Here is a 13928-nt window from a genome sequence, read left to right on the forward strand (position 1 = left end):
ACAGTGCCTCCCAGGGATGGACAGAGCAGAGAGGCTGCCTATCAGGAGGGCAGGGTTTTGAAATGGGCCAAACTGTGAAGCTTCCGTAGGGTAGCGGGAGGGAGGCAGGGGGTTGGGGAGAGATGAAGAGACAAAGACAATTTTCAAATTTTCACAAATGATAGTTTGTGCAAAACTGTTTCTCGCTGGAGAAACTGTTTGCACCTTCCAAGATGCAAAGCCTCCCCACTGCACAGGTGGGGGCTGAAGGCACAGGGCAGGTGAATTATCGAGCCTCCACACTCCAGTGCCACAGCAAGACTGTCCTCATAAGAAGGTTTCAAAAGTCAACCTACACTTGAAGCAGTTGGCCCGGAGATTCTGGGTTCACTCAACAGCCTGATACTTCCTGAGCCTTCGGTATCCTAGGGAAGGAGGAAGAATGAGATTTTCAGATCTGATTCTGGAGCACCCTCTTATGCCAGTGTGGTTTGGGGTGCTGGTAACTCAGAGGCAAACTGGACTAGCATTCAGGGGGCTGGTCCTTCCAGTGGGCCCTAATGCACATGATTCTTTAACCACAGAAAGGGGGGAAAAGTACCTCAAATCCAAGTTCTGTTGTACATCCAGGCCCTGGGGGTCCAGGAGGGCCAGGAGGCCCTGGAGGTCCCCTGACTCCAGGGGTGCCCACTTGTCCATTTTTCCCAGGTGGTCCTGGTAAGCCTCTGCTGCCGGGGTCACCCTGTAAGGAAGAGGACAGGCTGATGACAGGCCCCCGGATTCCCTCATGGAAGGACTTGAACATCTGAGTCAGAAAACCACCCTCTGAAGTCAACTAGGCAGATGTGTTCTCTGATCTGTGCTCAATAGCACAGGAACAGCTCTCTTGCTAATTGACATTTCACTTGGAGAGAAGCGGATGGGCCCACAGGAATGAGTTTGTAAGGTGTGTGTGTGGGGGGAGGAAACAGCTCCCCACCAGCCCTCCCTGAGCAGCTCCTTGAGGTGTGCTTTTCTGTGCTTCGTGACATTTCTGCATTGGATGCTCCAGCCCAAACCCCAACAATAGCAAACCCCAGGAAAGGGGAAGTGGGAAGAGACACTTGCTTTCTCTTACCTTCTCACCAACAGAGCCGTTAGGCCCTCTTGCACCCTGAAAAACACAAACGTCCATGAGGATATATTTAATTAGGTATGTTCAGAAGAAAGGGCAGAATTGTGTCCCCATCAGTAACAGGACACTGCAAGGGGACCCCTTCTGTCTTGGTTTGGCTGGTGTTTCTAAGACAAGCATATGGCCTAAGACGGCAGTCTGCTAGGTCAGTCCTGTCCAAAGCTTGTGAACCCCATTCTTCACCCGTTAGCTCATCCCCTGCCTTGAGAATAAACCAGAAGTCAGGAGAGATCACAGAATGGGTCCTTGGCATTCGAGACAGTGTCCTTCCCCACCCCTTCCATGAGAGAGGTAAAGGGGTACTTCCCCTACTCTAAACCAAGGGAGAGCTTCGAGAACTTGACATGCAGCCCCTAGACTTTGAGAGATTTGGGGATGATAACTGACCCTCTCTGAAAATATGAGCAGAGAGTACCCTCCACCAAGAATGATCAAGGGGGAAACATAGGATGCGTTCTCAAACTTCTCGTATAATTAAAAATTAATTTAAAAGACCACCTGAGGTGGGATGGCTCTGTCCTCCACCTCACAGCCGCACAGCACTTCCACAATGTCCGTGACTTTGCCAGGATGAAGTTAGGAAACCAGGGAGCTAAATAATTTTCAGGTTCTTTGTAGCTGTGACATTTTGGGACTGTCATTGAGGATAAGCCTAAACGAAGTTCTGGGGGTTCATGACAGAGGTGAGGCCATGGTTACGTTCTGCAGAAAGACATGCATACATGGACAACCAACACGGTCTCCCTGTGTTCTTCCCAGGGCAGGAAGAGTGACAGGAGAGTGACCCTCAGTTGCTGCACTCTTTAGGTGCACCTTGGATGCCTCCTTGACCCAGAGGCCAGGGGGGACATCCTGGCTATCTGGAGAGGTGGGAGGAGGAAGGCTGGGGGAAGGAAGAGCTGTAGCTGAGACCTGTCACCTCCCTTTGGCCAGCCCTGCCAGGGAGAAACTGAACATGACCTTCCATCTCGGGTGGAAACATGACTCAAATAATTGAGTTCCTATTTTGCTGCCCAATCTAGAGGCTATGGTTTCTCTGTCTGCTTCTCTTGGGTGCAACCAGCAGGGCCATCGCCTACTGCCTACTACCATCTGATCTTGAGCGGAGTGCAGACATTGTGCATTTTCCCAGCAACAAATCAAACTGCCACCAGGGCTACTGTGAAACGGAGGCTCAAGTGGCTCCATCTCTGAACACCTTACAGCTGTGCTGCCAGTTGACCCGGCTCAAAATCATGTTCACAAGTGAAGAACTGTCTTTTCAATTGCTTTTCCTATTTCTTTCAAGTCAAGAATGCATCTTATAGCAATTTCAAATAAAGTTCTTGAAGACATATTAGCCCCTGCTATCTGCCTCAGAAATGATCTTATTCCGCTTGTACCAGGTGAAGAGACAGCACTTGGATCCATTCTACTGGCTCAAAGATACGAGGACGAACATGAGATGGAAGGGGATAGAAGAATCCACTTATTGGAATTTTTGTGAACAGGTAGGGTGGAAAGTGGGAGCTTTGACGAAAAGGCTCAGGAAAGACTCCATACTTCCAAAGTGGAGATGGTGGAGGTTTACTTCACTCCTTAGTGAGAGTGTTTTTGTGTGGTGAGGACACACACTGTCCCAGAATTCCAACTAGCAGAGCCGCAAATGTGTTTGGGAGGGATGAAAGGTGGAGAGATCGGCTCGAGAATGGCAACGCTGTAAAACCATCAGATCAGAAAGTCTGTCTCATCGGGATGAACTGGAGGGGGAAAGACACCGCTAGACCTCAGCCTACGGGAACTTCAAAGAACCCAACAGATCCGAGGATCTCTTCCTCTATGATGGTATCTGGGATGCCCTGTGGGCGTCTGCTGGATCTGCTCATGGTGTTTGCAATGCTGACCACTGCACTGTGCGTCCACTGCTGTTGCCTGTGGTCTGTTTGGTTTTATGGAGGCCTGTTATCATTCAGATGATGTGCCAAACACATCTGATGACGAAATAAGATAGAAAGCAGGAAACCAGGCAAACGCTGGGATGTTTCATTTAACATTTAAACTTGTTGTTACAAGCTCTAAACTCATTACCGGATCCTAGGCTCCCTGCTCAGATCCCTCCCTCCTTCTTTTCTTTTCATTCTTTTTTTTTTCCCCCAGTACTGGTGGAGATCAAACCCAGAGCCTTAGAGAAGGTGGTAAAGATTTAATTGCACTTCCCTGACATCTACAGAAAAGACAGAAGCTGATTGTACAATGTGATTTTGGGCCCAGTGAAATTACTCAATGTCAATTCTTGGAGCTCAAGGTTCCTCAGCAATTCTGGGTACCCAAGAATACTTCAGAGCCTTGACTCTTTCCTGCCCAACTTCCTAGTACCTTCTGAGACTGAAGAATAATCTGAATGACAAGGATTCTGAAAGAAGCAAAAATTGACCACCGTGAATCCTAGAAGAGCTGGAGGGCAGAATCAGCCATGTACAAAGCAGAGAGGTGGTTTTCAGAGGGCCACGATCTCCAGCAAGTTCTGTGGCACCCTTTCCAGAGCATTCTGCGGCTGAGGAAGCAGGTCACTCCCTCCCACCCCTTCTTGAGCTACAGATCTTAGACTTAGCTCCTCATCTTAATTGGGGGAAAACATGTTAAGAAATACTGTATCATTGAATTATTCAATGACATTCAATTCTATCATAGAACATTTGATACATTCTTTGCGCCTATGTGTGTAATATAAACTTCTGTGACATTTTCCTCATTGGAATATTTAAAAATAGATTCGAATACATTAATATTTCATGAAAAATACCTGGTAGGAGAATTTAGAAAATATTTATAATATACATGAGTTGGCCCTGAATATCTATTTTTTCATTTTAAATATCATTTCATTAAAGTAACATAAAATGATAATCTTCACATATCCTGAGTATCATAAATTAAAAATATGAAGCACTTGCCAAATCTGCATGTCACCCTAGCGCAGGGCCATGTTAATCTCTGAATGGCTCTAGTTTTTGATATACGTGCTGCTGAATTGAGCACTATTTAATACATTCTTAACAACCATCCACACTTGGATGACAACATCCATATCTGATATCAATGACTGTATATTTTTAAAATTCCCAGCTAAATAAACTGAACCTTATTCTTTGGCGGGGAACTCCACTTTGGGTGACTACCTAGACTGGTCTCTGTGGCCTGCTAATGACACGGTGGCTGAGGAGAGTCTTTCCTACAAGTGGATCCATCCAACTGTGTGATAGGAGCTGGGGCAGGGAGTGAGGTGTGCAAGCTGAAGAGCAGACATTCTGGTGAGGAGCCAAGGATCAAATGTGTCATTGTTTGGTACATTCCTTAACATCCCTGAGATGGCTCATTTCCTTCAGCCCATTTTTGCTCTTTTACATTCAGTCTGTCTGTGTTCCTTCAGAAAGCATCATAAACACACAGTGCAAAAAATCGGGATGTAGAACCAATTTCAGGAACAAATCAACAAACAAATATGGGATTGATCTCCAACTGTCAATCATCCTGGGCAAGCCTGCCCCTGCCCCTCCTCCAGGGTGCTGTTGAGTCTCCCCATTGCAAAGCTGCCCTCTGTGTCTCTGTGCAGATGTGGGCTGGGTATGGCTAAGTTCCGGACAGAGTGGGGGTCGGGGAGGCTGCTGGGGAAAGACCAGGCAAGATGAGTGTGGGTTGGTGGTGTCTCCTGCAAAATTTCATTTCTTATGAAACAGTTGGTGCGTGTAAAATAGTTTGCTAAAGCTCAACAGTTGCTTCTTTTTCTGAGAAATGTGCTTTCCATGAAAATCGGGTTAGCGCTTCAATTAAAATAAACTTACTTGAGAGCTGATGGAAATGGAAAATTTAGTTCACTGACGTTGGTGTCTAGGCCGTTGACATTTCCACATTCATGAGGGAGGGGGTGCATAGAGGCCCCCACCTCCACCCCAGGAGGGAGGGACCCTCTCTCTTCTCAACCCTAAAAAGCCCCACGGGCCACATCCCTTGTATAAGCTTCCTTATCTTTATTGCCTCTCTTTGCTGGACATGGCTTATCTCATCAAGCAGGCGGGGAAGTCTGTCTGGCAGGAATCCATTCCCCACACCCCACACTAGCATGAAGCTTCCAGACAGCAGACAGGACAGGCGTATGGACAGAGAAGGAGGGATGGAAGGGAGGCTCAAGACCCAGAATGGCAGATTAAAATGGTGTCTGAAGGAAGTTTCATTCATTCGTCAAGTGCTCATAGGGGTCTGTGCTAATTTTGAAGGGTACAGGGATAGTGCTATGGGCTCCCTGGCAGGGTGGGCATGGGGGCCCAACAAGGAAGCTGACATCTTTATTGTCATTGGTCAAGAAGGGTCCCTGCAGCATAGATATTGTGGGGAAGGAGGGATGTGTCTGCTCATAAACAGGCCGGGAGAGCTTCCCAAAGGATATTCGGTGCCGCTCCCCTGTCCAGTTTCACTACCTGCAGTTTCAGTTATCCAGTCAACCACAGTCTGAAGACAGTAATTGGAAAATTCCAGAAATAAACAATTCACAAGTTTGAAATCGCACCCTGTTCTGAGCAGCATGATGAAATCCTGCACTGTCCAGCTCTACCCTGCCCAGAACTTGAGTCACCCCCTTGTCCAGCACATCCACACTGAATACGAGACCCACCGTTAGTTGCTTAGTCGCCATCTTGGTTATCAGATCCACTGCCATGGTATCTCAGTGCTTGTGTTCAAGTAACCCTTGTTTTACTTAATAAACGCAAAGTGTTAAGAGTAGGGATATATCAATTTTATTATAATATGTGGTTTTTCTAATATTATTTATTGTTGTTAATTTCTTACTGTGCCTAATTTATAAACTAAACTTTATCATAGATATGCAGGAAGACCACAGTAAGTACAGGGTTTAGTACTATCCATAGTTTCAGGAATCTACGGGGGTCTCAGAACGTATCTCCTTAGGATAACGGCAGACTGTTATATCTGAACTGGACTTTGGAGGATGAGAAAGGACTTTCCTAGAAACAGTGAGGGGAAGGTCAATATATACTACTTCCTGCCAGAAGCCATGTGAGGGGGGTAGCGGGTGATGACCTAGAGGGGCAGCTGGTATAGATGGGGAAGGGTATCAGGACTTTGCCCTGCAGAAGAGAGCCACTGATTTCTCTCAGTTAATGGGGAAGTCACTGATGAGGGCCCACTAGGTGGAGGTGGATAGGGCACTAGGTGGAGGATGGACTGTGGCTGCAGAGAATGGGGCACCCATGTGGAGCCCAATGGCCCAGCATGGGTGAGAAGAGAAGAATGTCTGATCAGGGTGCAGAGAAAGGTTGGTCTTGGCAACTGACCTTTGGTGGCAGGGAAGGGAGGGAAAGGAGGGCTGGAGAAGACTCTGTGTCTGAGTCCAGGTCCCTGGGTAGATGGTGACATCGTTCACCGAAACTGGGGCAGGGGAGATGCTGAGTTGGGCACAGTGAGTCCCAAGATGAGGACATAAAGCAGAAGCGACCAGCAGGCAATTTCAGAGAATCAGTCACAGAAGAGGCAAGGTCAGAATTCGGGGTCGGAGAGTGTGGCTCTGGTGGCTCCTGGTGTTAGAATGTACCCCTCCCTCCCCCTTACCTTCTCCCCTTTCATCCCAGGAACACCAGAGGCTCCATCAGGTCCAGGCCGTCCCTCAGGACCCTGCAGAACATCAATGACAATCAGTCACCTTCCTGGGAAGGAGGGCAGGGTGGGGAGGTGGGTGAGGCCAGTGGGTCCAGGTCCTTATGCCAGGGTCACGGCAAGAGTGCCAGTCCTGGTCCCAGCTGGGCTGCTGCTGGCTGTGCCACCTGGACCAGCATCCTTCACTCTCTGGGTCACTCTCAGATTTCTTCCTCTGCAGGGGTGTCAGGAGCAGGACTGGACCTGGACGTTCTCCAGGGCACCCACCCAGGCCCAGCTCTGGGGTCCTGTGGTTTTAAGATCTCACAGCTGTCTGTCCTCCTACACTGGCCATGACAGAGCAGGAAAATGGTCCATAAGATGATATTCCTGGGGCTACTTCCCTGGAGTCTCAGCAATGGCTTGGATGTGGAGGATTTTGCTTGCAAACCTTAGCTGGCTGCTCTCTCCCCAGTCACAGACAATGTGACATCTGCAATCTGCCGACCCTTCCCTGGTGAAGGGAAGCCCCATGGCCACAGAAACAGGGACAGAACTTCAGACACTCACGGGGGGCCCAGGTTCACCAGCAGCTCCATCCTTTCCAGGGGAGCCAGGGGGTCCATTAAAAACATCAGTTCCTGGTTTTCCTGGAATCCCCGGCAAGCCTGGTGGACCTGGGGGACCTGGAGGACCCTAGAAAACAAGAAATTTTGTTAGAAATGGTGAAGGGAGGGTAAATATGAGCTGAGCATATATGTTCACACATTCCCTTCATTCCTAAGAATGACCCTACATGGAGGGCTTGGTGTCCCCACAGCAGATGGGGACAGCCAGGTCAGTGAGACCAGGAGACTCACACACACAGCTAATCTGTAGAAGAATCGGGATTTGAATCTAGGGCCTTCCAAGCTCACTGAATCTCATTTTCTCCCAAGTGCTTCATACAGTAGAGATCTAATTAGCCGGAGCGCCCGGAGGAGCTCTGGTTAACTGAGTGTTCTTATTAACCAGGAGGTCTACACTGCCTGCTACTTGAAACTCCTGAAGTGGACCTCTTAGCCTCTTACAGGTTGGCTGGTCCCACCACCTGGCAGGCCCCTGGAAGATCCGTTCGACTCCCACTCGACTCATCCACTAAGTCCAGAGCTCTTCAGCCCTGGTCACGTGGTCCTGAGGAGTGGGCAGAGGTCCAGCCGAGTGCAGCTTCTAACTGGGAGTCCATGCCCAGGGCTCAGGGGAAGGACTGGGGATGAGGTTGGGGCTGGGGAGGAGGCAACAGCTGCAGCTGGAGAAGGGAGGCGCTCCCCTGGGGGCCATTTAAGAGAGACTGGTGGAGCCCAGCCTTGGGCAGGGGCCAGGGAGCACAGGCGCCAAGGAGGGAGAAAGGGCTGTCTGGAGAGCTAAAGGCAGGGGTGGGGGTGCCAAAGGGCAGGGAAGACTTCAAGAAAGGTCTGGAAGTCAAGGTGTGAAATGCCATCCAGACAGGGAGGAGGCCAGAGGATCTGTTTCTTAAACAGAGTGAGATGAGGGCAGGGAGATCAAAAGCCAATGGTGGAGGTGAAGGTCAGTGTGCAAACTTGCTGGGAGCAGCCTGCTGCAGAGGGCAGCCAGGGAAAGGAGGGGAGGTGGGTGAATAGCAGGTTCTGAATATGAACTCAGGTCCAGACTTACTTCAAACCATACGAACCTGATCAAAGTGGAAAATGTCAAACACGTAGGAGAGGAAAAGAGTAAGGAGCCCCATGGACTCTGCCAACAGCGCTCAGCTTGGCCGGCCAGGTCCCTACTGCCCGCCCCTGCGCTCCTCCCTCCTGGTCCCAGGCGCCAGACCGTGTCCCTTCACACTTACTCTTAACAGCTCCTCACTGCCCATGAGGTCCCTGGAGCCAGAACCGCCATCCAGGCCCCAGCCTAGGCCGGAGCCCTCAGCCTCCACTCCCACCTGAAGAGAGAAGAAATCCCCACAGCTTGGATTCAACAGTCTCCATGGACGCCTCACCTCTGAGAGCTTCCTCAGATTCTGCAGCTGTAGAACACCTGACGCCAACTTCCCCTTTCCTTGGCTGCTCCCTCCTGCTTCCATCCTCCTTGCGGCCCCCACCCCCACTCACAGGGGCCCCTTTCTCAGCCTCCCTCCCTGCCGTTCAGCCCTCACTCATCTTTCCAGGCCTCATTCTGCAGGGGCCTCCTCCATGAAGCCCCCACTCCCCCATTCTCAGCAGAATTTACCTCTCCCTCCTCTCTTCCCTCCGGTCTCTGCCAAAGTCTCGATTTGGTGCCTGGACCCCCTGACCTAAAGTCAGTCGCTCATGTGTCTGTTGACCCCTCCAGACAAGGGGCCCTTCCAGGGCAGGACCAACCCTGAGACTCCCTGTGTGTCCAGAGACCAGCACAAGACCTGGCTCCGTGACGTCACCAAAGGCCTCCAAAGAGGCCAAGGGAACTTTCAAACTACTTCCTGGGCCCTAGTTCCTGAAGGCAAGAGCCAAGGGAGGCTTCCCTCAGTCATTAAATGGGTGTGTACCAAGTCTGGGAGGCTCCAAGGAGGAGCCAGTTTGGGGTTAGAGCTGGGTGCAGGAAAGCCATGGTGGAGGGTGGGAGGAGGAACTGGTGATAGAGGTGGGAGACCTGTTGGGAGGCTGTGGGCCTCAACCGGGGGGAGGAAGAAGTAGCACATAGATGCTCAGGGGACTTGAGGACAGCCTTGGTAGGCAGTGGGAAGAAGAGGACCCCTTGAGGATGTTTCCTGGTTTCTCTTTTGGTGACCAGATAAATAGGACACCATTCCCGAGATGGGGAATCCAGGGGGAAGAACAGGACTGGGGCAGGTGTGAGGAGTCCAGTTTGGGATGTGCTGAGTTGAGGGACCTCTGACTATTCAGGGCATGGGACATAAACCAGATATAAATGAATTCTGACGCTGAGGAAAGGGGAAGTTGAGCACACACTGACGCTGAGCACACTGCAGGCTTCTGCTAGAGGCAGAGAGCCCTGAGGCCCGACTGGAAGGTACTCTGGGGGCTGACTAGGAGACACTCCAGCCTGTGGCAGTCCCTGCGCACCGTGTGTGACAAGCTAGATGGGGAATTTCACGGTGGGTTCAGCAGCCCCAGAGGGGAAGACCCTCCCAGGCACCATCCAAAAGAGAACAAATGGTCAGCAAGGTGCCTCTCCAACCGACCCCTTTGGATAGAAAACTGTGCTTGGTGTCAAGTTCTGATTACACAGAAGTGAAGATAGGCATCGATCTTCCCATGAGGACACCCTGATCCTCAGAGGTCAGGATCCCTGTGTTCCTGTGCCATGGTGGTGGGAGGAAAGGCGTTGGGGGAAGAGCGGCGTGGACATGCCTGTGTGCCTGCCCTGGTCACCAGGATGCCCCAGTCCTGGTCTGGGCACCACCAGAGCCCCAGCATCCAGCCAACCTAGCCTCCCCAATCCCCAGACGCCTGTCCTGCCCACCTGCTACTCCCAGCAGCCCCTGCCACCATCAGGGGTCTTTATTGTTCACAGGCTGCTTCCCTGGGCCCCTGGCCTCCTAGGGGACAGGCACAGTGCCGGAATCATCCCCAGGTCCCAGCTCCCCACACAGGGCTGGTGCTTAGGAAATACCTTTAGAATGACCGAAGCACCCATTTGGAAAGGAGGAGAAAAGAAAAGGAGACAGTTGCAGCCCAGGACACATCAGCTGCCAAAAAGCACCCAGAGAAGCGGCTGCCCTGCCAAATAAGGCACCAGAATGGCCGAGACCAGAAGAGGAGGGGTGGGAACACTGACAGGGAAAACCCCAAATATCAGTGCCGTGACACACCCCTCAGAGCCACCAGAGCCCTGCTGTCCTCTGAATCCACAGAGCCTCCCTTCCCCCACCTCAACGTGAAGATCTAGGGTTCAGGGCTAGGGCACCATCTGCCTGGGGACCACCTCCATGCAGCCCAAGGGAGCTGAGCAGGGGCAGAAGGCCAGGGCCACGTGGAGATGGGAAGGGCCCCCAGAGGCAGCTGGATTACCGCCCATGGCCAGGCAGGCTCCCTGAGCAGGCCTCCTTGGGACCACAGGCCAGGGCCACTGTGCTGCAGCCCCTCGGAAAGACTTTCCCACCAGTAGCCATCTCAGTAGGAGGAACCTGTTATCTTTCTGTGGTGACCAACATAAGATAGCATTTCCATAAACATCAGCCACTTTATCTGGGCTAGGGTAAGCACCACGGCCCCCTTTTATAGTTGAAGAACTGATAAAGAACTACACTGAGATCCTGCAGCCCCTGAGATAAGCCCAGGACCATGATCCTTGGGGCTCTTATTTGCTCATCACCCTCCCAGGAGGAAAACCAGGGGTAGAGCTTAGACACAGAACACCTGAATGGGAAGGATCCTTCCAGAACAGATAGGGAAATGGAGGCTCATGGAGGTTGAGGACTTGGACAAGGTCACCAGCTGGTAAGAAGAAACTGGCCAGAACTTTCCCCTGCCATCTTCATGATCCCCACACCCTTGATCAGAGCCTGTGAGTGCTCCAGAGCCGCCCAGCACAAACCTGCTCTCCTTTGGGCCCGGCCTGTCCTTCCCCTCCCACATGTATCCGTTCAGCCTGAAACAAGAAAATTCGGTTAAAACTTGGTCACAATAGGGGCTGGGGATATAGCTAGGGGTAGAGCACTTGCCTAGCATGTGTGAGGCCCTGAGAAACCATCAAAAAAACAAAGAAAAGACAGAAACAGACAAAAAACCCAAAAGCATGGTCATAATATCTTTGGGACATACAGCTGCTGAGCTGATGATACTCCTGGGCCTGAGCCAGGGGCCAGGGCTGGGCTAGCGTGAGGGAGCCCATGGAGAGGCCACGGGCAGATCACAGCTCTCAGTTCCTATTGACAAGTGACTTCCAGGAAGACATTTGGAGTCATCCAGAGGTGACTGTCAGTCCCATGTTTTGCTAGTGTTCCACAACACAGATTTTCAAATACATTAGTTCATTTTAAAGGCAATGTTCTCCCAGTGTTCTAGAAAAGATTCTAATACCTAATCAGTCCTTAGAAACAGAATGACTTGATTTCAACCACTGTGGCTCATGTCTCCAGATGGTGACTGTGGACAGTGCAAAAAAATCAAGGCAGAGAGTCCGGAGACTGAGGCTGTCACCTCTACTTGACCCCTGGGAAATGTGTGACCTTGAGCAAAGCCCCTATCTTCTCTGGGCCTCATCTGCAAAATCATCCTCTACAGCTGATTTATCGAGTGTATACTCTGTGCTAGGCAAAGTTTTCCACATATTCACTCTTTTAACCCTCGTGACAAATCAAGAGGTTAGGTACTTCGATTATGACCCTGTGTGGTGCAAAGACAGGAAGAGGTGAAGAAACGGGCTGCACACATGTGGCAGACCTGGGCTGGCATGCTGCCTCTCACCCACTAAGCTACACTGCTTTAGTGACTCCGAGTCTCAAAATCATCCTAAAAATGTTCTTGAGGGGGTGTCTTGCCGACCATCCTGATTGTGCCTTTTTTTTTAAATCTTTATTTTTATGTTGTGCCAAGGATTGAACCCAGTGCCTCACACATTGAGGCAAGCGCTCTACCACTGAGCCCCAGCCCCAGCCCCCCTATTGTGCTTTTTAACTATCTGCTCAGAACCACTTCAATTTCCTACAGGCCCCTAACACAGGCATGGAGTGGTGATCTGTCCTCATCGGCTGTGCGCTGGGATGACTTGCTGTGTGTTCATTTGTTTCTCCCTTTCTCTCCTCTCTCTCTCTCCCAGCTCCATTCCCTGCTTCTTAGAGCTTCCCCAAAAAACTGATTGTAAAAATCATAAGCCCCTATGGTGGAAAATTCCAAAACGTATCAAGGACCTAACAACCTCCCACAACTCTACCCCTTCAAGGCACAAACTGAATATTTAGGGAGAGTTTTTCCTTCCAGGGTTCCTTTTTTTTTAATGTTAATATTGTTTTAAATTTTTAAAAATATTTTTTGTTCTGTACATGACAGTAGATTGTATTTGGACATATACATAAATGGAGTACAACTTCCCATTCTTGTGGTTGTACATGATGAGAAGTTACACTGGTTGTGTATCCATACATGAACACAGGAAAGTTGTATCTGATTCATTCTACTGGCTTTCCCATTCCCATCCCCCCTCCATTCCCCTGACTCTGCCATGTCCTGTTTGGTGATCCTCCCCTCCTCCCTCTTCTACTCCCACCTATTATGAGTTAGCATCTGCATATCAGAGAGAACATTTAGCCTTTGGTTTTTTGGGATTGGCTTATTTCCCTTAACATAGTAATCTCTAGCTTTACCCAAATACCATAATTTCATTCTTCGTTATGGCTGATGTAATATTCTGTTATGTGTGTGTGTGTGTGTGTGTGTGTGTATATATATATATATATATATATATATATACATACACACACACACCACATTTTCTTTATCCATTCATCTGTTGAAGGGCACCTAAATTGGTTCCATAGCTTGGATATTGTGAATTGAGCTGCTATAAACATTGATGTGGCTGCATCACTATAATATGCTGATTTTAAGTCCTTTGGGTATATGCCAAGGAGTGGGATAAGTGAGTCAAATGGTGGTTCCATTCCAAGTTTTCTAGTCTTCCAGGGTTTACATGTGAATATTTTTAAATCATTAAGGCCACACCATATACCCAAGTTTATAACCAGCTTCTTTCACTTCACATGTTTCCCCATTATTAAATATTAATAAGAGTAATAACTAATAACTGTGTAATGTTCCATTATTTGAATATAGTTTAATTCCATCTCCTGTTGTTGGCTAATTAAATCATGCCCCATTTTTCTCTACCACAAACAAAACTGAGATCAACACCCTTGTGAACAAAGCCTCTTCACATATCAGACTATCTCCCTTAGAATGGATTCCTGAGACAGAAGTTTCTGGTTGTGGTTTCATGGTGGTTAGTTTACAGTTGTTAATATGCAGTTTCCATGGTCATTAACAGATGTGGACAAGGTTTCCCAGAAGCAGTAAATCCTCAACACTGCCAACAGCGTGGCCGGCCTTTCCAGGCCACTTTCCCAAAGTAGAAAACACAAGGATTTAGGACAACTAACCCAGTTTCTTCAAGAAATCAGCAGCAAAAAGAATCTAAGAGACAATCA

At 49.5% G+C, this 13928-nt stretch overlaps 1 protein-coding gene and 1 non-coding gene across 3 annotated transcripts in view; both read right to left on the minus strand.

Annotated features, from left to right (window-relative positions):
• Window positions 1-13928, minus strand: part of Col15a1 (collagen type XV alpha 1 chain) — a 111766-nt gene that overhangs the window by 37577 nt on the left and 60261 nt on the right. The window contains exons 11-17 of one of the 2 annotated variants that reach the window (XM_046457355.2): window positions 11321-11374; window positions 8634-8726; window positions 7352-7477; window positions 6758-6820; window positions 1097-1132; window positions 581-721; window positions 336-404 (exon numbers count right to left, since the gene is read on the minus strand). In XM_046457355.2, coding sequence (XP_046313311.1) covers window positions 336-404; window positions 581-721; window positions 1097-1132; window positions 6758-6820; window positions 7352-7477; window positions 8634-8726; window positions 11321-11374 — 582 coding nt within the window. The remainder of the gene's footprint in view (window positions 1-335; window positions 405-580; window positions 722-1096; window positions 1133-6757; window positions 6821-7351; window positions 7478-8633; window positions 8727-11320; window positions 11375-13928) is intronic. The other variant, XM_046457356.2, reaches the window with a different exon arrangement.
• On the minus strand, window positions 4068-4171 carry LOC124101462 (U6 spliceosomal RNA). Its single transcript, XR_006854613.1, has one exon. It is a non-coding gene; the product is annotated as a U6 spliceosomal RNA (small nuclear RNA).

Source organism: Marmota monax, unplaced genomic scaffold, assembly GCF_021218885.2.
Source record: "Marmota monax isolate L192 unplaced genomic scaffold, Marmota_monax_Labrador192_F-V1.1 WCK01_AAM20220418_F8-fsc00069, whole genome shotgun sequence".
NCBI lineage: Eukaryota > Metazoa > Chordata > Mammalia > Rodentia > Sciuridae > Marmota > Marmota monax.